This window comes from Patagioenas fasciata, chromosome 1, assembly GCF_037038585.1.
Source record: "Patagioenas fasciata isolate bPatFas1 chromosome 1, bPatFas1.hap1, whole genome shotgun sequence".
Classification (NCBI taxonomy): Eukaryota; Metazoa; Chordata; class Aves; order Columbiformes; family Columbidae; genus Patagioenas; species Patagioenas fasciata.
The window spans coordinates 174,877,534-174,901,916 of NC_092520.1; the positions used below are offsets into that span (position 1 = coordinate 174,877,534).

General features: G+C 44.7%; 1 protein-coding gene across 3 annotated transcripts; it reads left to right on the forward strand.

The window, feature by feature from the left end:
• The first annotated feature begins 758 nt into the window (after window positions 1-758).
• On the forward strand, window positions 759-21,824 carry RANGAP1 (Ran GTPase activating protein 1). Of its 3 annotated transcripts, none has more exons than XM_065860460.2 (17): window positions 759-907; window positions 1,553-1,583; window positions 3,176-3,313; window positions 4,549-4,676; window positions 5,571-5,630; window positions 6,294-6,473; window positions 7,720-7,854; window positions 8,995-9,153; window positions 9,340-9,453; window positions 10,927-11,026; window positions 11,758-11,842; window positions 12,229-12,373; window positions 12,866-12,979; window positions 13,312-13,414; window positions 14,658-14,746; window positions 16,591-16,712; window positions 20,961-21,824. In XM_065860460.2, exons 3-17 carry the CDS (start codon window positions 3,202-3,204, stop codon window positions 21,028-21,030), a joined length of 1,716 nt encoding a protein of 571 aa, XP_065716532.1. In that variant the 5' UTR covers window positions 759-907; window positions 1,553-1,583; window positions 3,176-3,201; the 3' UTR covers window positions 21,031-21,824. The 3 variants fall into 3 exon arrangements, with proteins under 3 accessions (XP_065716532.1, XP_071657695.1, XP_071657694.1); XM_071801594.1 differs by having other exon boundaries at window positions 12,256-12,373; XM_071801593.1 differs by lacking the exon at window positions 759-907 and adding an exon at window positions 1,134-1,296.
• Window positions 21,825-24,383: the final 2,559 nt, after the last annotated feature.

Genomic DNA, 24,383 nt, shown 5'->3' on the forward strand with positions numbered 1-24,383 from the left:
GCACCTGTCAGTGCCTGTAGGTTGCAACCTGGAGAGAAGGGTTGGGTTAAGATGACCTGTGCAAACACACTGCAGTTGCAGGCAGGTTTACACACAGCTCACCTTGTCCCATCAGATGTACTTTTATTTCTGTACTCAAGAAAAGGTCACATACAATGTACACAAGCAGCCGTCAAGGAAACTGATGCTTTTTGCCCTCTGACTGCGCACTCCTCGATAAAACACTGTAGCAGAAACATTTGACGTACAAAAGTGACATCTGCAGAAACATTATCTAAACGACAGGTCACACAGAAAGGTGACTCATGTCCCATCTGTGGGTACATGGGAGGCCCGCAAAGCAACGCGGAGCTCCTCCGGTGACATCTTCTCTTCCCTGAGAAGAAGGCCTGTTGTGAAAGGGCCTCGGGTGCACAGCGCCGATCCACACAACCCCTGAGACCAGCGGCAGGGCTGCTGGGCCCCGGAGACCTCGCTCCGGAGAGACAGGAGCGGAGGTGGCGGAGGGGAGGGACAGGGGCCGATGTCGGGACTCGGGTGAGACGGGCCCGTCCCAGGCCTAAGGCCCCAGCCCAGGCCGCCTCCGCGCGGGGCACGCCGGGTACTCTCCCCGCAGTACTACAACTCCCGGCGTGCCCTGCGGCCGCTGCGAGTGCCCCGCAGCCCCGCCCACGTGACCGCCTGCGGCACGCCGGCCGTCAGCACCCGGCGCGGGGCGGTGGGGGGCCGCCCCTGTGACGTCACGCCGCGCAGCCAATCCCGGGGCGGAGAGAAAAACTGCCGGCTTTCAAATCCTCCGCCTCCGCCACCCGCCCCTCCCCCATCGTCTCCGGCGGCGGTGTGAGGGCTCGGGCCGGCGCCACTCGATCGCCTCCCCCAGCGGCGCCGGATTCCCCGCGGCGGAGAGGTGAGGGGCGGGGGGAGGCGAGGCGGCAGGCGGGGAGTGTGCGTGAGGAGAGGCGATCACGCCCCAGCCTCTGCCGCCGCCCCGGCTCCTCACGCGGGCGGGCAGGAAGGGGACGCCTCGCGGCGCTCCCACGCACGCCCCTCTCGCGCTGAGGCGAGGGTGACCCCCTCGTGCGTGCGGGTCACGCGTGCGCGGCCGCGGGAGACCCCGCTCTCCGCGTACGCCCGGGGCGGGAAGAGGCAACGGCGCCGACTCCCGGGGCCCGTTACGTGGGACCGGGCCGTCGGGGCGGGTGACGAGGCCACCGCGGAGAGCGGGTGGCGACGCGAACGGTGCTCGGCGGCTTCCTCGGGGGAAGAGCGGAACACTCAGCCGGTCCGCGGGGCGAGGTGCGCTGGGAGGCACCGGCTGTCGCCCGGCGCTCCCGGGAGCCCGGCTCTGTTGCCGGGGGGGCAGAGCTGGCTGCTGGTGTGGGCAGACTGCTGTGAATAAAGCATTCGCCTGAACGAACTTTTTTGACCGTCAGGAAGCATACAGCTTCGTGCAGTCTTTAAATAATGGAGAAACTTCTGTTCAGACATTTCCAGATCTTCTTTTATTTGCTAAGTGTACTAACTCTTCAATGTTTCTTTTTTTCTTTTTAAGCTTTTCCTGCAGAAGAACTAGCAGTTCTCTGGTAGGTTGACAACTGGGTGTGGCTGACATGTTTGGAATAAAACATGCTTCAGGATGTGATGGTGTATTTGTGTGTTGAAATTAGGAAGCAGTCTGTGTGTAAGGTGAAGAAAGCGAAAGGTGATTTAAGGCAAAGAGAAGCAAAAGGAGGGAGTACACCTCCAGAGTACAAAAGGGCATTATAGCAGAACGGAACTCATTTTTTTTAAAGAGTAGGGTGATGAGGTATTTAAAAGTAAGGTTAATTATTGAACTAGGTGAACAGACTGACTTCTTTGGACCCTTACTTTTGTTTCTGTCTGGTAAAGCCTTCATGGGTTGGAGGTTGTCCTCTCTTCCTTCCTTCTTGGTTGTTGGGTTGGCAGAGGCTGGGAATGTCCATCAGTTTCATGCCTGTGTGGCTTGGTAGGAGTGGAGTAAGCTACATGAGCATCTTTCTGCTGGCAGCACCTACTTGAGAGGACAGTCATCTGAGAAAAGTGATGTTGATCAACCTTAGAGATCCACCCCACACACACTCCGTCCAAAAGCAATACTAAAGTTAATGAAAACAGGAGGGAAGCTGAGGGCAAATACATCACAGCTAGGTAGCAGGAAGAAAGGATGTATGTACAACTTTTGTTTAGAGGGTGTTTTAAAACCAGGGCTGTTGAACTCAAAGATCTGCAAGAGTGTGGGGCCACTTTTGAGTCAGACAAGAATAGATAGGAACCAGTTTTCCATTGTAGGAATGAACCTTAAGCCCTTCTGACACCAGAAGTCTGTTTTACAAGTAGGTTGCTTCTAAGCACTAGTTGTGTGTAGTCTTTTATCCCAGCGGAGGTGCTGGGATAAGAAACATGCTCCGTTTATCCTGCTGAATGAATAGAGGCTAGTTACTTCACACAGTAATTGACATTCATTAAATAATGGAATGCAGATGCTATTAGGCATGGTTAGATTCAGTTTTGTGCCTCAAGACAAAATGTTCACTAACGTGTTGTCAGTGTAACATCATTCTGTTTAATGTGTGTGATGAATCTGTGTGGGACATCTGAAAGGAAAGAGACTCTCACAAACCTGAGAGAGTTTTGTGTGCAACACACATGATGTTTTCAGCAACGTGGTGATTCTAGAACTATGCTGACAATGGCACTAGTGGGAATATCACTGAAAGGGAAAAACAGTTGTGTTCATTCTAGCTTGCTTCATAGAACAGGGGAAATGTGCAGCATGTATAATTAAAGGATAGGGTTTGGGGAGAGAGAACTGTTACATTTTGACTGTAAAAGTGTTGTGCGGAGAGTAGCATTTTAATGTGGCCTTAATCCACAGTTTAGGTACTGGTTATTTATGAAGTGTAACAACTCCATCAAAACCCAAGTCTTGTCAGCATTGAAAGAATCAACACTGACTGGTGGGATTTGGAATATTAATCTGTCCAGGCTGTCATAAGTGAGCCATGGGGAAAATGCTAATGACACTGAAAACTCAATTAGACAATTAGATATCTCAGGAACAAAAAACACATTAGGATCAAATAAATATGATTATTCATACAGTTTACGTCTTATAGCTTGCTTTTTTATGCTGACAATTTATTTTAATCAACAGGGCTTAACATTTGGAAAAGCAGAAAAATGGCATCAGAAGACATCACTAAGCTTGCGGAGTCACTTGCCAAAACCAAAGTTGGTGGTGGACAGTTGAGCTTCAAAGGCCAGAGCCTTAAGCTCAATACAGCTGAAGATGGTAAGAGAAAATACCCTTGTGTTTCGCAAGTGTCTCCCTGAAATTCTAAAGTCTTGTAGTAAACCTCCTGCTAATCCTGCATGGACAAGTTGTCATAATGTTAGCTATGATGTGAGGATCATTCAGCTACAGCCGCTTTTGACAGAGACATTTCTTTCACTTGTACCCTGCCTTGACTTGATGCCCTGGCAGTGCTACAGCTGGCAGAATTGGGGTTTGGCTCCCTGGTGTGTAATTCTTGTTTTCTTAGTGTTCTCTCCAAGTGCTTTTGACACTCTCTGTGCATTAGAAGTCAGCACTCCTTTTAGAAACAGTAAGCAAATGGATAGCAGCTCTTGGAACAAGTAGGTGCTTCAAAGACTTGCACAGATGAATGGGCTGGTATGTTAGTCTACTGCAATAGTCTAGTTTCTTCCCAAATTCTGACCAATTTGTTAGACTCCTGTTATTTTTTTCTGGAATATCTCTCTTGCTGGTGTATGTGTGTTTTCCAAATAAAAATGTCTTGTGGTGGCTGCTAATGTAGTAAATATCTGGAGAACATGTATATATTTAGATCAACATTTGTGCCGCACCAAGGATCAGCATGCTCTTCAGAGAGGTTGTTTGCTATAGTATGTAACTTTTTTACTGATTCAAAAGGTGATACTTTTTTATATGTCATTTTAGTAGTGCAAAGCCACTGAACTATAGTGAAAGGCTTTGGAGCTTGGGAATGATAACAAGTGCTTGTTGACAGGAGAGAGTCTACAGCCTGCTCCCATGTCTTGTGTAAGATTACTCTAAACTGTTCCACCCTGGCACGTTTGCTAAACAGGCGTCTACTTTTGCCAGTCAGTGGGAAATTCTTCCTGTTGATATGGCACCAATTCCCATCAACTTTTAGCTTAGTCCTTGCACCTTTTGCACATACTCCATCTCCTAAACCATGTGAGGAATGACAGAGGATTCTCATTTAGGAAGAAAGGAAACCTACTTTTGCAAATAGGGGGATGGCTGTTGGAAAACAGAACTAGAAATAAATTCTGAGAAGGCAGGGTAAGGAATGGAGAACGTTCTCTCTAGTGACCTGACACTTTAGCTCTGTTCTCACTGCTGTTTCAGGATTCTTTCAAATAATGTCATTGAGCTGTTTTCGCTAAGGGTAGAGTTGAGCAAGTGTTGCTGCATCAGAGTGTTATTGTGGTACCTGAGATGACAGTTAAAAGGCCGACTAGACTATCTGCTTTTTGCAGCTGAAGAAGTGATCAAGCAAATTGAGGAATTCGATGGCCTGGAAGCATTGCGCCTGGAAGGCAACACAGTGGGTGTGGAGGCAGCAAAGGTCATTGCCAAAGCTTTGGAGAAGAAATCAGAGCTCAAGGTGAGATGCTCAAGTGGGTGGTGGTGAAGGGGAAAAAGTAACGTAGAAATACTGAAGGCCTACCTATGCTCCTCCTGCAGAAATGTGCTTTGAGTTAGCTTGGTGGGGAAGAACAACCATATGAAAATATGGCAGAACTTGGGGACTTTAGGATAATGGGAACACTTTCTGTATTCCTAACTGTTCCTGTTCAGGAGGCTTCCAATCTTAAAGTTTGGAAGCCCTGCAAGGAAGAGCCTGCCTGCAGAGGCAGCATCTGTAGACGAAGAACTGTGGCAACAAAACTTAAGTTCTAATGGAAAATGGGTCATACCTTCTGGAGAAGGATGCGATCTTCTGAAGAATGAGTCTTCAGAGAATGCCTGGATAGAGAAGAAATCATGAAGGGTTTTTTTAATGTCCAGGCTATGTTTCTGTACTACTGTTGTAGCCTAATGTTAGGAGGATGCTGTGCTACTAGAGGCACTGTCTGTTGCAGGAGATAAGTATGAAACACAGATTCACGTTAATCACCTAAGTGTGGCTTTTCAAGCAAGTTCAGGTTGTTGAGCTCCATACTTTAGTAAAATCTGCACTCCTAATGTACCTTTCCGTTTTATGCTGCTTTTTCCTGTAATTTTCTCAGCAGAAATGAATTCCAGCTTGAATGCAAGCAAGGGTTCTTTTAGTGTTATTTACCCTGTGCATTTCAGTGGCTTTATGTCCTTGCAAGTGAAGCGATTCCAGCATTAGTTCTCGTAGCTCTTTAGTACAATCAAATGACAAGCCGAAGGGCAGGGAGACAGTATTAAGCTGTCCCCAGTGATGTAATGCAGCTTGTATGTGTAAACTTCTGTACAACTTTGTCGCCCTAAATATTTTTAATGGTTTCTATCTGTATGTTTCTTATTTTAGAGGTGTCATTGGAGTGACATGTTCACAGGGAGACTGAGGTCTGAGATCCCTCCTGCTTTGGTAAATAAAAACTAGATCTGAGACTTCTGACTAATATAACTTGTTTTCTCACCTGTCATGCTTTTTGTGGGAGTATGCTTTTTAGCACAGACCTGATCTTTCTCTATGCCATTAGTGCTTAAGTGTCTCAGAATATGTGAGTGATTCTTTTTTGCTCCTTCTGTATGAGGTGGAGAAAAGTTGATAAAAGACCAAATGCAAGTCCATAGTAGTGAAGAAGCTCATCAGTGGGGAAAACATCCTCGTGAACTGATAGATAGAATGAGAACTAAGCTTTCTAAATAGGAGCATATGGCCATCTATTCCAGGAACATTACAGAGGTCCCTGCCTCCTTGAGTCCTGTGGAGCAAGAACATGATAAACTCAGCAGAATGGAAATATTTATTTTAGTGGTGTAGAGGGGGAAACTTGCTTTGAAAAATGTGTATTTGACCTAAAGGGATGGAATAACTTCTTGTTAATGGCTTTGTGGTTATCTTTAGCTTAATTTGCACTTGTTCTCTGGCTTTAGCTGTAAAGTTTTATTTTCCTGTGCAGCTTTTCTGAATGTCTTGAAAGTGGAAATTTTTTGCAGCATCACTGTCATACCCAGCCACTGCAGTGATGCTGTCACTAGAAGTCAATCCACTCCCTCCCACCCACTGCCATCTGTTTTCTTACAGATCTCTTTGGGGGATGCACTCATCACTGCTGGAGCCCAGCTGCTGGAGCTGGACCTGAGTGACAATGCCTTTGGGCCAGACGGTGTGCGTGGCTTTGAGGTGCTGCTGAAGAGCCCTGCATGCTACACCCTACAGGAACTCAAGCTCAATAACTGTGGCATGGGCATTGGTGGTGGCAAGGTAAGGGTTGTCTCCTTTTTGGGAATCATGTCAGAGCCAGGACGTGGCTTCAGACTGCCCTGCACATAATCACAGAGTGGCTGAGGTTGGAAGGGATCTTGGGTGGTCATATAGTACAACTCCTCTGCTCAAGGCAACCAGACCTGTTTGTTCACAACTGTGTTTAGTCAGGTTTTGAATATCTCAAAGGATGGAGATTTCACAGGCTTTCTGGGTAGTCTTTAACAACCTTCAGAATAAAAAGGTTTTTTTGTGTTTTAATGGAACTTTCTCTGCATTGGTTTGTGTGCATTTGTGTCTGCCTCTGCCTTCTTTACACCACCTTCTCCCCCCAAATCCTGTTGTTCTGGCAGTTCTTACATATGGGTAAGATTTCCCCTAGAGCCTTCTCTTCTCCAGCTCTCAGTACTTTCCCAGTACATAAAATTCTCCAATTCCTTAATCATCCTTTGCTGGACTCATCCCAGTATGTCCATGTGGGAGCCTGGAACTGGACACAGTACTCAGATGCATCTCACAGGGCTGAGAGAAGGGTCGCTTCCCTTGACATTGCTTTTCCCAAGGCAGCCCAGCAGACTTTCCTGCAAGTGCATATTGCTAGCTCATAGCCAGCTTCTCAACCCCCAGGATCCCCAGATTCTTCTCTGCCAAGCTATTTTGCCCCCAGTTGACCTTCAGCTTACACTGATATATGGGCGTGTTCACAGGACTTTGCATTTTCCTTTAAATGTAATGAGATTCTTGTTGGCCCGTTTCTCCAATCTCAAGATCCCTTCACTCTACATGTTTTCATGGATGAATTTCTGAAGTATGAAAAGCTCATCTGTTTCTCTAGACTAGGAAAACAGTTCTATCCTAAGCATTAGATTCTATGTCAAGAGAGCCAGTAACCTTGCATTTGAGAGAACAGTGTTGCCGAGCGTAGCAGTGGAGGGATGCCTGTTGGATGAAGGAAAAAAACGGGACTAACTTGTTATTACTAAGACCCTATATGTTTGTCTGTTAAAGAATCAAATGTTCTTAATGTTGTCAATGTGTTCTAATGTTTCAAAATTGTGACTTCTTGTCTAAGGCTGTAGTGTGCAAGTGTTGTAGTTACAGACAGGTTTATTATATACCCTGCTATAGAAGCAGGTACATTTCGGTGGTCACTGAAGTATTTATTGAGAGCTGGATATACAAACCACATCTGGATTCCTTCAGAATGAGATGCTGAGGTAGCATGAACTACTTCTTTTATCTCTAGATATTGGCAGCTGCTCTGAAAGAGTGTCACAGGAAATCAAGTGCTCAAGGCAAGCCTCTTGCCTTGAAAATATTTGTGGCTGGCAGAAACCGTCTGGAGAATGATGGTGCCACTGCCCTGGCTGAAGCCTTTGGGGTAAGTACCAAACCAGAGCTTCTTGGCAGCAAATGGAGCAAGGCATGCCTAAATGCTAAAGATAATGCATGCAGAGCTTATCTGGGCTTGGAGGCAGTGGCTGGTTGTTGGTTTGCTGAAGTCTCAATGTTGTTTACTGCTGAAGCTGGAGGCTTCAACAAGTGCAATTAGAATTTATGACTGAATGTTTCTGTGACCTAAATTTACAAGCGCTTAACTAGTGGCTGTGTAAAGATTTACCTGAGGGAGAAACAGGCGTCTCCTGAGTAATGTAATAGTCCTCTGTGTGCATGGATGTTATCTGGCACTGGGGTAGGTGTACCAGCTTTGTTCAGTCATCTGGCAAAAGCAACCTAGTATTTTCACTAGGATCATCCTGTGAGGGCTCTAAATGCTGCCTAGCTTTCTCCAGCTGTCAGTGGCCAACTTGCACATTTGTTGGAGGAAGAAAATTCGTTGCAGTTGGGGCCATCTAATGCCCTGTTCTTTCTTCCCTTGCTGCTGAAAGTGAGTTCTGAATTATAATAGATTTTGTCAGGTATATTTACAATTATATTGCAAGTTATAGGTTGTTCTTTTTGTAAAGAGCTGTCTGAATGTGATTTTGACTAACCAGTAATCATGGCAAAAATAAGACTTCTTAAATACTTGAGAGGCATATAAAAAAGCGATTCATGAGGAATTCAGACTGAATGGTGCTACCAAAACAGGATTAATTAGTGTTTTGTGACATACTGTTTAGTCTGTAAACAGTACTCATACTCATTTTCTTACACGTTTGCTCCTGCAGTTGGGGAGAAGTGTAGATCTTAATTAGAAAAATACCATATGCAGCGATGTTGCTTGATCTGTTTCAGTGTTTTTGAACCACAGGTGAAGATCTCTTGTTTTAAGGTATCAACGGCAGGCATGATAGGAGGATGCTACTTGTGACTCTTAGAATCAGGGCCTTATGTTAATTTGGCACTTTCCAAGACCCTGCAGTTTCATTTAGATTTGTGACATAATTGCTGTTAAATAATTCTATGTAGAAGAACTAATGGAGTTTTGAGTTGAATGGATTTTTTTTTTTTAATGAAGCACTATATTCTTGAGTTGAAGAATGTCGCCTAACAGCTTTTTATCTGCATCCTTTCCCAGATCATTGGGACTCTAGAAGAGGTCCATATGCCACAGAATGGAATTAACCATCCTGGTATCACAGCACTGGCCCAAGCCTTTGCTATCAACCCACTGCTTAAGGTTATAAACTTGAATGACAACACCTTCACAGAGAAGGGAGCTGTGGCCATGGCAGAGGTGAGTTGTTCTAAGCAGTTGCTTTGGGTTTGCTTCCTGCCTCCCAGTCTCTTCAAATATAGTTAGCACTAACACCTCTGGGTTAGAGCCACATGCCACGCTGCAGTGGGAAAGATAACCTTCCAGGAGTGATAGGATGTTCATTTACTTTCATGTCTGTACTTTTAAATTTGTGCTGTCTTGCAGACTCTGAAGGCGCTTCGGCAGCTTGAAGTGGTCAACTTTGGAGACTGCCTGGTGCGTTCAAAGGGCGCTGTTGCTATTGCTGATGCTGTTAAAGAAGGGCTTCATAAATTAAAGGTACAGTCTTCTTGCTCTTCAGCTTTGAATCTCGTGAAAATGCCTAGTTTCCCCTTTCCTGTTTCTCTGTCCATTCTCCTACTACTACTGATTATTTTAAAGTCGGATTAACTTCAGTGCAGACTCTGTGCTCACAACTTGAAAGCAGTAAGATGTATTGTACATCAGTGGCATCACCACAGTGTAGCAGTGATCCACAACTCTGCTTGATGTATTTGAAGCTGTTGGGTCAACTCAGCAAGTGCTAGTCAATAAATCTGATAATGAAAGTATCTGCTTTTAGAACCTCTCAGAGGGTCTTGAGGAGAGACTGAGACATTCCTCTTTCTGAACAGCTTGTAATTTCTTCAGCATTCAGAGTTCATACAGTTCATGCCTTTTCTTTGTTAGGGCATGTATCAAAGGTCCAAGTATTTTTAGTTTTTTGGCAATACTACAGCACCCTACGTTAGTGTTTGCACAGGACTTCCATTTGACAACATTCTAGACAGGCCTAAGTCCAGTCAGTAATATAAGTAAACTAGGATCTCTCGAAACACCTGCCATGGGTCACAGCTGCACCAGGACAGATGCTGAACACTAATTTCTAATCTTGCAAGCTTGCAAGAACAAAAATTAATCTGAGTGCTTTTATTTATGTATATGAACCTGGTACAGAAAGAAGTAAGTACCTTGTGGTGTGAGATCCCTTGCTCAGGCTTCTGGTGGTTCTACTGGAACCGAAGTCTGAATCTCTCAGGAAAACTTAAATAAGAATTCTAATGGGGGTATTGGGATGAAGAGCCAGAAGTTAAATCTTTTTTTTCTAGAGCAGAAGTGGTTGAGGGTAACATGAAGCAATCCTAGCTGATTCTTTCTCTTCAAGGACTACTTCCCTTTTGCTGTTAATATTAAACCTCTTCTCAGGAAAGGATTGATTGAGCACAACATGGAAGGGTGGGGGATGGTGTCCTGGCTGTTGAGTAACTTACTCTTCCTAGTTTGTCCACACTGTTTCTCTGCTGGCTCTTTTTTAGAAGTGTTAATACCACTCATAGTTTGTCTTTTGAAGGCCTTAACTTGCAGCCTTAGTGTTCAAAAGCAAATGTGCAGTCTGTTTAATGGAGTAGCTACCCTTCTTCAGTAACACTGGTATATGAATTCTGGAATGCTCTTGTGGCCCTTGAATAAGTGAAGTCAGCTGGTTGATAATGATTAAAATGTCTGCTGCCTTTTAGGTGAACAGTCAGAATGGTCTTGTCTCTGTGGCTATTTTAGCAAAGTGGTTACCTTCAATAGTGCTGCTCTTAACAATAATGTGTTTCAAAATGCCCCTTTTAGGTATATGAGGTAGGAATGTGTGTTAATGCTTTTTTTTCTGCGAAGAGTCTGTTCAGATGAGAGTCTTTCCAGAACACTTGTGAGCACGTAAAGCTTATGGGGGTGATAGATGTTAACAGGAATTCTGCAAACAAATGTTCTTCTGCTTCTTAGGAACTGAATTTGTCTTTCTGTGAGATCAAACGAGATGCTGCTCTGACAGTTGCTGAAGCTATTGAAGATAAGGCAGAGTTGGAGAAGTTGGATCTCAATGGTATGCAAGTTTGCTAGATCAAAGTATGTCTAGTCTGATCCCAACAAGAAATCCCTAGGAAGAATGTTGACAGTATCGCATATTCTAGTCTTGCAATTCTCAGCGTTTAAAAAATGGTACTATGAGAGAAGCTGAACTTGGATAACCTCAGGACAGGAAGCAGATCTGAAAGTTTTCTGAAGCCATGAACTCAGTTAATTGTTAAAGTTAAGCAGTTTTGGTGTATCTCGTAAGATGGAAAGATTAACTGATACCCATACCTGTTTTCAGTAAAACTTTTTAAATTGTTCATTGTGATCTCAGATATTTCATACTTGCAAACAAAAACCTCTGTGTGCATCTCTGCAGAAGAGTGGGAGAACTTTGACCAGTGTTGACTTTTGCTGTTCATATCCTGGGTCACTGCATTTCAGTGGTACTGTGCTATGTGTCTTTGTTTTAGAATTGCTGAGAACAAGAGCTGTTTATAGAAGTAGAAGGAAGGTCTCTCAAAGACACTCTGAAAAATTAGGGGGTTGTTTTCTCTCCAGCCATTGTGTAATGCTGATGAAATTTGTTTAGCAACTGTTTAATTCTGATTACAAGTCTGCATTGTTACCTCTGAGGTGTTGTCTATAAATGACTGATAACTGTTCAATTTCAGAAGAGATAAACAAGAATCTATAGCAAAATCCTCAAGAGCAAACTTGTGTGCTTCTGTTAAGTTTGTTCTCTTTCCCCCGTCAACTTAGGTAACTGTCTGGGAGAAGAGGGATGTGAGCAACTCCAGGAGATCCTTGAAGGCTTCAATATGGCAGCTGTGCTGGGATCTTTGAGGTAGGCAGGGTACTAGAGTTTAAATCAGAAATCTTCTGGCAATTTTCATGAAGACTTGCATTTGCCTGTAAGAATAAGAACTGTAACGTCACAGATGGATGTTAGTCTGAGTCTGGGGCACCATTACAGGATTCAATAAGCAGGATGAGCCATGTGTCTTGTTTTCATGGATGGATTTATTAGTGTTAGTCATTTATCGTGTTCCTCGCTCTTTGGTTGCCATTGTCAACTGGGTGACTGAAGCCTGAGTGTCCTCTTAACCTGTTATAGCTGGAGATGTACTTCTTGCAGTAAGGCTTGAGGGGAGACTGCTTTTTTGTTCTTGAAAAAATGTTTGAATTCAAATGTATGGGAATTGTGTAATTAATGTAACTCTCAAACCTTAGTGATGATGAAGGGGAGGAGGAGGATGATGATGATGAAGAGGAGGAGGAGGATGAAGAAGAAGAAGAGGAGGAGCAGCAACAACTGAAGGAGAGAGAACAGGGAGAAGAGGAGTCACTGACTCCTAAGAAGATAATTGAATCTCAGGTAAGCTTGGTTCCAGGTGCATTCCTGTTTCCTCAGCTGGAGGAGAGTGAAGGAGGAAATGAGATCTGGAGTGAGTCTGAACTTGGAGGGCTGGCAGGAGTTCACATTCTTGTGTGGGTTGGCACTGTAGTAACAGTCAGGGACAAAACATGCAGGAAACAAAGAAAATTGATGACTTAGAAACATGTGTTGTTGAAGTGTGCATGTGAACACATACATGGAGGGAGAGGCTGAGGAGCGATTGTAACAAATACAGGCAGAAGTAGTCTTCCCATGTCCAGAAAATGATGGGAACCTTGTATATGCAGTGTCATGCAGTCATGTTAGCATGTTCTGACTATTCCAACTCTGAGCTCATTCCAGCCTCAAATATTTTGCAAATAGAACAAATCCTGACTTGATGCACCTGTGTCCTGACCTGTCCTATGTACATTTGCTGCTGAACCAATTTACTTCCAAGAGTAAACTTGAGATGGATTTTGCCTGTTCCAGGATTCAACTCCAGTGCCGTCTCCTCCAGTGGATGTTGCCACGTTCCTTGCTTTCCCATCCCCAGAGAAGCTGCTGCGGCTAGGACCAAAGTGCTCTGTGCTGATAGCTCAGCAGGTAGGTGAGCCACTGCTCTTCTCTGCTTGATTCTCTCTCAGAATCGTTTAATCCCCAGAGGTGATAACTTGCTCTCTTGAGACCTAGACTTGCATCTTCTCTTCAGTGATCCTGAGGAACCTTGTGGAAGCAGAAGATTCAATTAGTGCTTAATACTGCCACTGGAACTTAGAGTAACTGTTTCACAGTGTTGCTTGTGCCTTGTGATATAAGACAGAACTGATGGCAGTCAGCAGGAGGCTGTAATTCTTGTTATTGCCCTAGCAGAGACCAATCTTCTGAAGCTGATGCACAGTGAACTTAAAGGCCTTTTTTTTCCCCTTCTCTTTCAGACAGATACATCTGACGTAGAGAAAGTAGTTACAGCTCTCCTAAGGATATCCTCGGTCTTCAAAGATGAAGCCCCAGTGAAAACAGCAGTGCAGGAAACAACAGGTGACTGGGCCTTTCTTCACTTCATGGTGTGACCTGTTTCAGTGTTAGGGACAGCACTGTGATGCAGGAAAGGCCCCTGTGGGCCAGGCCACTGGACTGTTTGGTCCCTGACAGCAGGAAAACCTAGATAACAAAGTACCAAACTGTGCTGTGCTGTGGAGCGGAGTTAAAGTAGAGATTAATTCTGAACTGAGCATATCTTGTGCTTCCAAAGCTTGATGATGAACATCTCTTGTAGTTGCAGTCTTGGTGGACCTGTGCTGCCCTTACCTGCCTCTCCTTCATGCTGGGCTGTCAGTAGCCAGTAGTTCTGTGCTCCAAGATCAGTTATTTTTTCAAGGTCGTTTATTTAAAAAGTATTGTGCAGGAAGTTGCCTCTCCAGTGTAGTATTAAGAGAGTATAAAAAGAGACCTCTTAATGTTCCTTTCTATCAATCTGAAACATCTTTAATTTCTTCAGGAAGCAGAGATTTGCAACATGGGACAAGACACAGAGGCTAATGTACAGTCAAGGGACTGTTCTCACTGCATCTTGTGGAGCAGTGATTTCTATTATGTCTGGTTTTTGGACTAATAGTATCCCTTCATGTTCTCACTCAGAAACAGGAATTCCCAAGCACTCTTAGGCATCTGACCACTGGCTTCAATCTTTTTCAAATCCTTCAGCCATACAGTTCTCCCATATATGAGCTGCCTATCAATATTGTGTAAAAGAACAGAATAAATTATTTTTAAGACCACTTAGAGTGATTTACTGCAAACAAATGTGCATTTCCCTAGCTTAGAATTTCTTAGTTTGTGATACACAGACATGGTGAAATTGTGTTAGCTGTTGTCTGTAAAACAGTAAGGTAATAGAGCATTTTGTGGTGCATAGGACTGAGTGAAATTGCATCTGAAGCTTGGCAGTGTAGGAATTTGGAAGGGGTTTTGTTCTATTGTTGTGGGGTTTGTTTTTTTTGTTGTGGTGGGATTTTTTTGTGGGTTTTGTTGAGGTTGTTTTGTTGTTTGGTTTATTTTTTCCCCTTTGTATCAGGCCTTGTACTTAAGGACTGGGTTTTATCTTTCTCAGTGTTTCAGAGATTATACCTGGTCCCTGCAGAGACAACTGCGATCTTAGCACCTCCCCAGACTCCTTTAACAGTTGATAATCCCTGCGGTCCTGTATGATCATTCTTGATCTTAAAATCTGTAACAGAGTCCCTTTCTTTATTGTTTAATATGATGCATTATTTCTTTTTAGATGCCTTGATGAGAAAAGCCTTCACTTCTGCCACATTTAATTCAGATGCATTTGTCACAAGCCTCTTGATCCACATGGGACTGCTTAAGGTGAGGAAGCAGGAAAGAGTTAAGTTATGGTCTGTTCGGGCTGTTGAAGACCAGACTGGCTGGGTTTTGGGTAATTATGTTGCCATGGAAGCAGCTGGGTGCTTGTGCATGCCTGATGCCCAGGGACAATGAAAGTCTGCAGGTCCAGCAGAAATTGTAAATTGCAAGGTTGCACTATGATGACAGAGGTGTCAGCTCTTTGTACCTCTTCTGCTTAATGTGCACTGTATTCTCAGTCATCCCCTAAAGGTGGGGAGGGTCAGGGAAGGAAATAGTGGTGCTGCTGCACTATGGTGTCTATAAAAAGCTGTGTCCAGGAGTCTAACCTACAATATTACTAGTTAATGTGGTCCTTTAGGGCAACTCTTAGCAGCATGGCTCGAAAACATATATCCAACTACTCATGCCAGATCAGTAGTATTCAACTTCATGCTTTGGAGTATCTTCACCAAATGCTAGTGTTAAGTATGTAGTTACAGGGCATGAACTTTCTTGCAAGAAAAGATGGAGGTTGCGTAGGAAACCTGTGAATTGCTTTAGAATACCTGTAGCTTTACTTTCAGCGACATGACTGGAGAGAGGTTCTTTCTGCAAATTTAAGAAGCACCATTGCCTACTTGTGCTGCAAGGGTTAATGTTTCCCAGTGCCTCAAGACCTAGAAGCTGAGAATGGAAACTTTGACCGAGACAATTCTAAACCACAGAATAGCCACAATCTATGTTATCGCAGCCTGCTCTTAATTATTTTTATGGATTTCCTTCTGGTGATATCCAGCTTGGGGTACAGACAGCTGTTGACATGCTTGGATACAATCTCGATTAGGCCTTTCCCTGTGTTCGTTGGACTAATGCTGAGCTTCCCACTTCTCAGACAGGTCAACAGAACCAGAGGTGGCTCATACTGCAGAATGCCTGTTTCAGGGATTTCTACCTACCTCTCACCTGTACAGAAAATAGCAAATATGCATGAGTGGCAAAGCACAGACTTGTGCTCCAGTAGAACTGTTTCAGGGCAGGAAGTGGCATTGACAATAATGCCCCTGCAAATCAGCCAACTGACTGTCATCTGTGATCTAGAGGACTGTTGATGAATCGGGCATATGTAGAGGGGGAGCAGCTTTCAGCATTTTCTCATGTAGCTGGAAGCACATGAGCAACAGGTATTCTTAGCACCACGAAATCCAAGGTCATACACTTAGGAACACAGGTCTAGATAATGAAGGGCTTTAGTTGAAATGGCAGCGGAGAAGTGAATAAAAACAATATCAGAGTTGGAACATGCAGGTTAGCATCATGTTAGGAAAAAGAATAACTTACGAATCATGTAAACAGGGAGATGACTTAGCTTTATCTCATACATAATGATGAGAGCAGTTCTGGAAATACTGGATGAAGTTCTGCAGTAAGCCTGCTGAAGAACTGGAGATGGCATAAAAATGAGTTACAGAATAATACAGGAAAAAATATGTAATTAAGGCAACTGAATTCTTTATCAATTGAAGTCTAGTGGAATTCCTTAGGAAAACACTTTGACACAAGGCCTATGAGAAGATTTGGCTGTTTCACTTGCAAGTTCATTACTTCCCTTTCCCTATTAGTACTGCTGTCAATTGATAAGTACTAGAATGTCCTTGATGCTACTTCATTAGAGATGCTGGTGCTGGGAGTGTATGGAATTGGCTACCTTTGTCTTGGGGAACACTACACTGAATCTAGTGAGGAGCTTTCTCTCCTACAGTGTTTGGGAGCACTTCATTCAAGAGAATTCATTGCCTCTGTGAACTGTACAGGATTAGATAAAATCGTGATTGATGTCTGGCTTTACCTTCTTGTCCTTTTCTCAGAGTGAAGAGAAAATCAAAGCTGTCCCAAGCCTCTATGGTATTCTTATGACCTTGAACCATATGGTCCAGCAGGATTATTTCCCTAAATCCCTGGCTCCAGTTCTCTCAGCTTTTGTCACAAAGTGAGTATTGTACTTGCCATGCAGTCTTTTGCACAGGAACTGGTGAAGCTCTTTGAGGGTTAATAGCTACATGCAAGCTGTTCTGTTAAAGCCCAGTAAATATCTCTTCTGAAATTAAGGATTAATAGTTTAATGGGCCTCTATTCTTATCTTGCTTACTCCAGTATGCAAGATTTAGAATAAAATGTTGATCCTGAAGAATAAATGGTGGAAAGCTGGCTTTGCAACTGACTGACTCTGAAGCAGAGACTCTTAATGCCAGTCACAGAAGAGGTGTTTTGAACTTAAGAAAACATGTCACTGCTTGAGTGAACTATGAGTACACTGGATCTAACTGCACCCTTCAAATTATCTGAGTATGAAGGTTAGCAGAGCTCTACCTGAGTTGTTAATGCTGTGTAACACTGAACACCAGCAGACCAGAAACAGTGCAAAGCACAGAGATTGAATCTGTTCCTCAATGAAACTGTTCCTACTGTGACAGCAACAAGGCCAGTGACTTTTTTTTTCGAGAACTAAATTTGGAGCATAAGTGGTGAAGAAGCTGCTGCTGCTACTGCCTGTTTCCATTTAATGTTGTTACTTCTAATATAGGTATAGAGTCAACCCTGTTCCCACCAGCTTTAGTTTCTCTAATGTCTCAAAGCATAGTGAATTCCTGTGTAACCTCATCTAGGTGTTCCTGCTCCGGCAGGGGGATTGGGCTAGATGATCTTTTGAGGTCCCTTCTAATCCCTAACGTTCTGTGATTCTGTGAATGCAATAGTTGTGGAAGCTGTATCTCTTCTGGATTAAATCAGCACTGATGAGACTTAGAAAAAACATTTCAAATAGACCTTCCCTTGAGAGAAGGAGGATTAAATACTACTCTTCAACAGTCAAGATGAAAACCAGCACAAAACTGTCACTTTAGGCAAAACCAGCAGAGGTCTGAAATCCATTTGGAGCTTGATGGCTGTTTAACTCAGCATGGGCCACATGCCCTATAGGGTGAGAGCAGCTTTTTACAGGGTCCAGAATGAGGCTTAAGCCTTCCTGATTTTCATGATCTGGGGAATATGCAGACGCTCAGGATCTCTTGCTGATGAAAGACAGAGACATCAGATACTTGTGGCTGGTACAAAACACGGGTAATGGTGATGCAGTCAAGTATTGGTGGTCGGTCTTTTCTTAGCTCTGCTGGGATTGGAAGCAGACCAGTTGTGACAGGTGAGAAGAATTTTTCAAAGTGTTGGCGTGGCTGAAGCTGTCAAAGCTGATGCACAGCGGTGGTATGCATCAAGCAAGCAGCCACGCTACGGTCAGTTTTGGAAAATTAAACTATGTGGATACCTTGTTTACAAGTGTGTAAATGCTAACCTAGAGGCCCTTGTGGTGGAACTGTTTGCTGTGTCTTCTCTTTGGCTTGGTCAGGCTAAGAATTAGGCAGTTATAAGCCAGTGACCATATGCTGTACCAACAGAACAGCAAGAAGTATCAGGACTTGCCATGTGAAGTTGTGCAGACAGATCACTGGATTTCTGCTCTTTACCGCACTGCTTGTCATCTTGATAGTTGATCAGGTAGATATGTACAGCATAAGGAGCTACTACCAGCCCTAAAATAAAAGGGTGGAGGAACTGATGGCTTACTTCTTCATCAGGCACTAATTATGCAGAGAGTCAGCTTGATCAAAACAAGTACCCCTTAGTGCCTATAAGCCCCAGCCCTCCAAACAGAGGATTTAAATCACTCAAAGCTGGGAATGTGGAAAAGGAGACTTTGGTTCAATGCATTTGACCCTTCTAATTGCTTATGTCAGATTCCAGTACCTAGAGTAGCCTCATAACTCAATGTGACGTGTCTTTCTAAACAAACTAGCTCACAAAAGACACTTGTCCCCCTCTCCCTGTGTGTGTGTGTATGCAGGCCTCGACCAGGCTCCAGGCCTGCAAAACACCAATAAAAGTTTTTCATCTGTAGATGATGCTGTATGTGGCAAAATGAGAGTAAAATTATAGTCTTAATGCATTCATCAACAAAAAAATCCATTGAATCTGTAGCCAGCATTTCACTACAAGTAGAAGAAGGTCTCTTTTTGAAAGGGAGAGTTCATTCAGAGGAGAGTGAGACCCAAGAGTCCCACAGTGGAAGGCAGATATGCCTGCCTTTGCTATGTAAGGCTGCTAATGCCAAACCTGCAGTATCCCTGGTGCCATGACATTCTTGGAGCTGAAGCTTTCTTTCTCTGTTGCAAGATGTGATATTATCATAGGGAAACTTATGTCCTGTGCAGCATGAGGTAGTTAACACTATACACAAGCAATATACATTTGTGTTTTATAAATATATGTATTTCTTAGATTACTTTCCCTAAGGGAACAAGGAGAACAGCTGTTAAACCCTTTACAGTTGCCTGGAGAGAACAAGAGCAGTTCAAGAATCACAGAATTATACAATGGTTGGGATTCAAAGGGACTTTAAATATCATTTAGTTCCAACCCCCCTGCTGTGAGCAGGGACATCTTGCACTAGACCAGATTGATCAAAACCCCATCCCACCTGGCCTTGAATGCTTCTAGGGATGGAGCATCCACAACTTCTCTGGGCAGCCTGTTCCAGTGCCTCACCACCCTCATACTGAAGAATTTCTTCCTTATAACTTATCTAAATCTCCCCTCTTTCAGTTTAAAGCCATTACCCGTTGTTCTATCACCACATGCCTTTCTGAAAAGTCCCCATCCAGCTTTCTTGTAGGTCCCCTTTAGGTACTGGAAGGCTGCTACAAGATCTCCCTAGAGCCTTTTCTTCCAGGGGCTAAACAACCTCAACTCTTTTAGCCTGTCCTCATAGGAGAGCTGTTCCAGCCCTCTGATCATCTTCGTGTCCTCCTCTGGATTTGCACCAAGTCCATGTCCATATGCTGGGAGTCCCAGAGGTGAGCGCAGTACTCAAGAACCACAAAGTCCAGTTAAAGCAGCTTCATGGTTAACCTACAGCCCTTGTCTTTTCTTGCAATTCAGTCAGAACAAAATCACCTCCTAACCTTAAATCAAACCTCTACCTGGTTAACCTAGTAATCCGCAGAGCTCATTTGGACTCTGTTTCTGCAACGAATTTACTTCCACTCTGTGAAACCCAGGAGTCCTTGATTTGCAGCAAACTGGTATGCACTTTTGTGGTGTTTTTTAGGCTTTTCCTTTAGGATTGCAGTTAGCTCCTTTGGGCTTGTAGCCACCTAGGATAGAGCTCTGCTGCCTTTTGCTGCAAGGAGCTTACTTCTGGAGTAGTCATTCTCCTCATTTCTTTTGTGACAATTTGTGATGTTGTAGGTAGTGTTCTTAATTCAAAAATAATAATAAGATTATGGATATGGCCTGCAAGCAGCATCCATCTTACTCTGCGAATGTCAGTCCTTATTTTCTCTTTTTTGGACACAAGAGGGTGCTGTAAATTCACATGTGCTTTTCCGTAATTCTGTAAGTGGAAACACTGAAAATATGTGGATGTGTGCTTGTGTGCTTGTGACTTGCTGAGGGTAGTGGTGGGGGTTTTTTTGTAAAGGTTGGTTGTTTGTTTTCTTTCTGCTCTTTGCTGTTGGATTTGATCACAACACTGGCCTCTTTCAACAGCCTGTAGCACAGAGTGGTGGGCAGTTTAACTCCACAGCAAGTAAAGAGGCTTTTAGCGTTAGAGGAGGCTTGGTGTTAGGTATGGAGGCTGAGGGAGCTTGGCTGTGATCCACATCAGCAGTTCAGGCTCTCTGCTTCCAAAAATGGGGAGCTGCCTAGACAGAATCAGCCTGCTCACTGCAAACAGGACTGGGTCTTCCAAAAATGATGACTGAAGTACCTCACCCAGCCACTTTGAAGATAAACTGCAAGTTGTAATTGTGTCCTCTACGTTCAGTGTGGTGCCAAGAATGGCTTTTGGGGGAATAACAGGGACTGACTCTTTTTTAGGATGTGCTTCTGTTAAACCATAGCAGACATGGTACCAAACCACCTCTGCAGCTATTGCCCACGTGCTGTAAATCCAGAGATAAACTTCTTGCTCCTACCTAAATATTCTAATCTTTATTTCAGCTCACCCTTTTTTCCCAAATTGAGTAGACTTCATTGCTATTAAGTATTAAAGGTTGCTGTGGTGGGGTGGGAGAGAGGTAAAGTTATAATTATTTTTATTCTCAGAACAGTTGAAAACATTGGATTCAAATTATTTGCAGTTCTTAAATTTAGTGTTTTAATTCTCTCTCTCCTCTTTCCACAGACCAAACCGTGCTCTTGACTCCTGTTCATTTGCTCGCCACATGCTCTTACAAACCCTCCACCAGCTGTAAGAGACAAGAGATGTGCTGCTGTGCCCTTCCCTCCTCATAGGACTGTCATCAGCAGAGAACTCAGAGCTGCATGGTGGGAGAGGATCCCAGAGCCCGTACAGACATGGTGTCCTCTTTTTTTTGTGTTTCCCCGTAGGATATCTGTCCTTCCTTTTGCTTTCATAAACTTGGACAAATCCTGCTGATTTTTTTTTTTTCCTATTCCTCATGGAATGACTCCCTGGTCTGCAGGGCAGGTGCTTATGCTAGAATGAGTCAGCGCTACTCTGAGCTCTGCATGAATTAAAAAGAAGAGTCCTCCACTTCAGTTGCATTGGCAAGGGTGTGCCAAGACTAATACAGGGCCCAAAAGCTCTCTCATCAGGATCAAACCTGTTGTGCATTTTGTTTTATTGGACTGTGACTCCTGCCTGGTACCATTCAGCATTGTGCAAGGGGAGGCTTTGCTGCTGCCACTGCTTCTCCAGGCCAGTGCAGTGCTTGACCCCTTGTGCTGTTGTCAGGTCAGAGGGGCAAGGCGTGTTCCCCTTTCTTTTTTCTTTCAAGTCCATGTGTTGAAGGCAGTGTGTGGCTGGTTTGTATTTAAATATACCGCTCCCCTGCTGCTGTGGCTTGGAATATTCGTGTAGTGTAGCTGACCCCGGTGGCTGTTGCTTAAGGGAGCAAGTGTATCTTTACTGTAAATTTTTTTTTACCATCACCTGTGTTCCCTCTTCCTGCCCTTTCCCTGTCCCTCTTCCTAATTAAATAGGCTTGGTTTGGAAATTAATACAATCCATGAAATCCCTGTGGAATACATGTTCCCTTTCTTCTCCCTTTGACAAAACACTGGGACTTTGTGCACTGTTCACAAGTTTTAAAGCTCATCAAATGTACGAGCATGAAGAATTAGGGTTCTGCTGATCATTCTTGGGTAGGGCTGTGCTTTTTTTTCTGGTGCTGAAGGATTAGCAGCAGATGCCTTTAAATTTCTGTATGGAGGATTGTCCATCTGCCTACACATTTGTGGCACCTACCTCTACCACTCCTGGCTGGTGTTCTGCTCCCACATCTTTTAAGTCTCTGAGAATCAATACATCTCTTCAGGTAGCAAGTAGTTCCTTCCCTCTGTTTTCAGTGGGAGGAGGCTGTTCATCCTCCTTTACCCCACTTTACAATTGATCTGTGCTACAAATAGGGCCAGTGCCTGGAAGAAACCAAGGAAAATGGGGTGAGCTGTCCCCTCATCATGAGAGGCAACGTGTACTGCAGCCAGCAGCAGGGTGCATGTGCTTGGCCAAAATGCAGGAGAAGCTGGTGGTAACTCACAACATGGGCAGAAAAAAGGGGCTTGGGGTACTGGGTTGAAATAAAGTGTGTAGTATGTGCAAGACCTACTTGCATGCACTCTCTGCTTAAATTTCTCCAGGTTCTGGGCACGTTCAGGGCAACCACTGGTGAAACTGAGAAGTTTTGTGTGGCTCTTGTTGCTCTGGCAGGGGAGGTGCTCGCTCTCGTGTAAGAGCTGTGTCCCCTCATTTAGAAAAGGTTGCCCTAGGACTAAGAGCAAAGTGCATTTTCTCCCAGATTCTGTGACTAAAGCTGGAATTCCTGTGTGTCCAAACTGGTAAAAAGCAACTGAAGTGAAGGTCCCTGCACCCACAGAAGGAGCTTCAATCACTGCAGACCATGCCCCGCCTCCTTCACCCCATCCTGTTCCTTCACCTCTCTGTTGCAAAACTTAACAGATTTGGTTTTGCCACAAGCTTGAGGACAAAGTTGAGACATAAAAGAACCTGTGTTTTCTGTAAGCCTTGAACCAGTGTAGCTTTCCTTGGAGCTCCCTGGCCTCTTGCTGTTCTTCACACCCCTCTCCCCTAGAGAAAAGCCATAGAAAAAGAGGAACATGAAGGAGAAGAGAGATGCAGAGACCAAGTCAAGGGTTAACCTCTGCAGGAGGCCATCTGCAACAGATATGGTGGAGCGTGTCATGTGTGCAAGGCTGGCTGATGGAGCCTGTGGGGGTCAGAGAGATGATGCCTGCACAAAGCTGTGTGCCAGATCATGGTTAGATCCTGTGTGGGAAGCTCTGAGCAGCCAAGCCATAGTAGCAGAACAAGTGTGAGATGCTGATCCTTAAGTTTCTTTTAAAAGCAAACAATATTTAGGAACAGGATTGTCCTGCTATTCAGTGTCAAGATCAGATATCTATAGGAAAAAGGGGTATGTGAGGGTCTCTGGAGGACACAGATTTGCTTCTAGGTAGGACACAGACTCAGAAGTCCCTTAAAAGTGGCTTATGCCTCAGGATAAGGGGGTTAAAAAAAAAAGAGGATGGGAATTGCTAGCTGTGATTTCCATTAGAAGTTGCTCCCGGAGGAAGCAACTGTGCCCTGGAGGAATGTGGGGTCATTCCAGTGCTCCTTCAGCCGCTCTTGTGCAACCATCTTGCCCCAAAAGCACGACCGTTGTCAGAAGTATTTTTAATTTGACCTTCACTACTCCAGGGAGGCAGTGGTGGTGCAGAACTTGGGCTGCATGGAGCAGCTTTGGGTGCAGCTCTGAGCAGTGAAACCCTGAGTGGCAGTAACAGGCTCATGCTGCTTGCAGGCAAAGGAGAAACATTTTCTTTAATGAAAAGCAAAAGTCTCTGGCCTGGCAGATGTGGGTTAGATCCCGCCATGTGGAAGTTCAGGTGTGATTCCTTCATGTCCCATCAGAGAACAAAGTCTGGCTGCCTCCCTGCAGCCCCAGTAGAAGCTAAAGCTGGAGAGAGATTGTTGCTGGGCAAATTATCAAACTCAAAGCCTGGGGGGAGGCTGGGGCAATGGCAGATGTGGCCCTGGGTACCTGGTACCGCATCTTACCCTCCCAGTAGGCCTCTAATAGAGCCCAGATCCCTGCCAGGGAGGTGTTGGTGCCCACAGAGTTTGAACGGGTGGGAGCTCCTGGCTGGGGAGGTGGTGGTGAGCCCGAGTAGGGCGGGTTGGACAATGGCCAGAACTGTGGTGTGGTGGTGGTGACTGCGGTGGCTGGTTCCACATCAGCTGGTGTATGGGGTTGCAGCTGAAGGGTGGAGAGGAGATTGTGGTTCCAGTGGAGGTGGTCAAGGTTCCTCAGGGCCCTGAAAGCTCCCAGCTGGAGCTGTTCCACCTTGCTGCCCTTTAGTTGGAGGGCAGTGCTCTCTGGGAAGAAACTGTCCCCCAGCGCGGGTAAGAGGTGGGGCTGCCAGGTCGGCACAGGGGTGGCAGTGGGTGGTGGGGACAGGCTGGAGTTGGGGCAGCGAACGTGGTGCTGCTGCAGAAAGCAGGAGCAGATTGGGGGAGCACGTGGGCCTGGCTGTGGTGGTGGCATGCAGCAGGGGCAGGGGGAAG

Excerpts from the sequence above, each read along its gene's own strand:
- RANGAP1 (XM_065860460.2), top strand. The coding sequence starts at position 3,202 with ATGGCATCAGAAGACATCACTAAGCTTGCGGAGTCACTTGCCAAAACC. Across the intron at positions 11,843-12,228 it reads GCTGTGCTGGGATCTTTGAG|TGATGATGAAGGGGAGGAGG; the intron begins GTAGGCAGGGTA and ends CTCAAACCTTAG. Across the intron at positions 13,415-14,657 it reads AGCAGTGCAGGAAACAACAG|ATGCCTTGATGAGAAAAGCC; the intron begins GTGACTGGGCCT and ends ATTTCTTTTTAG.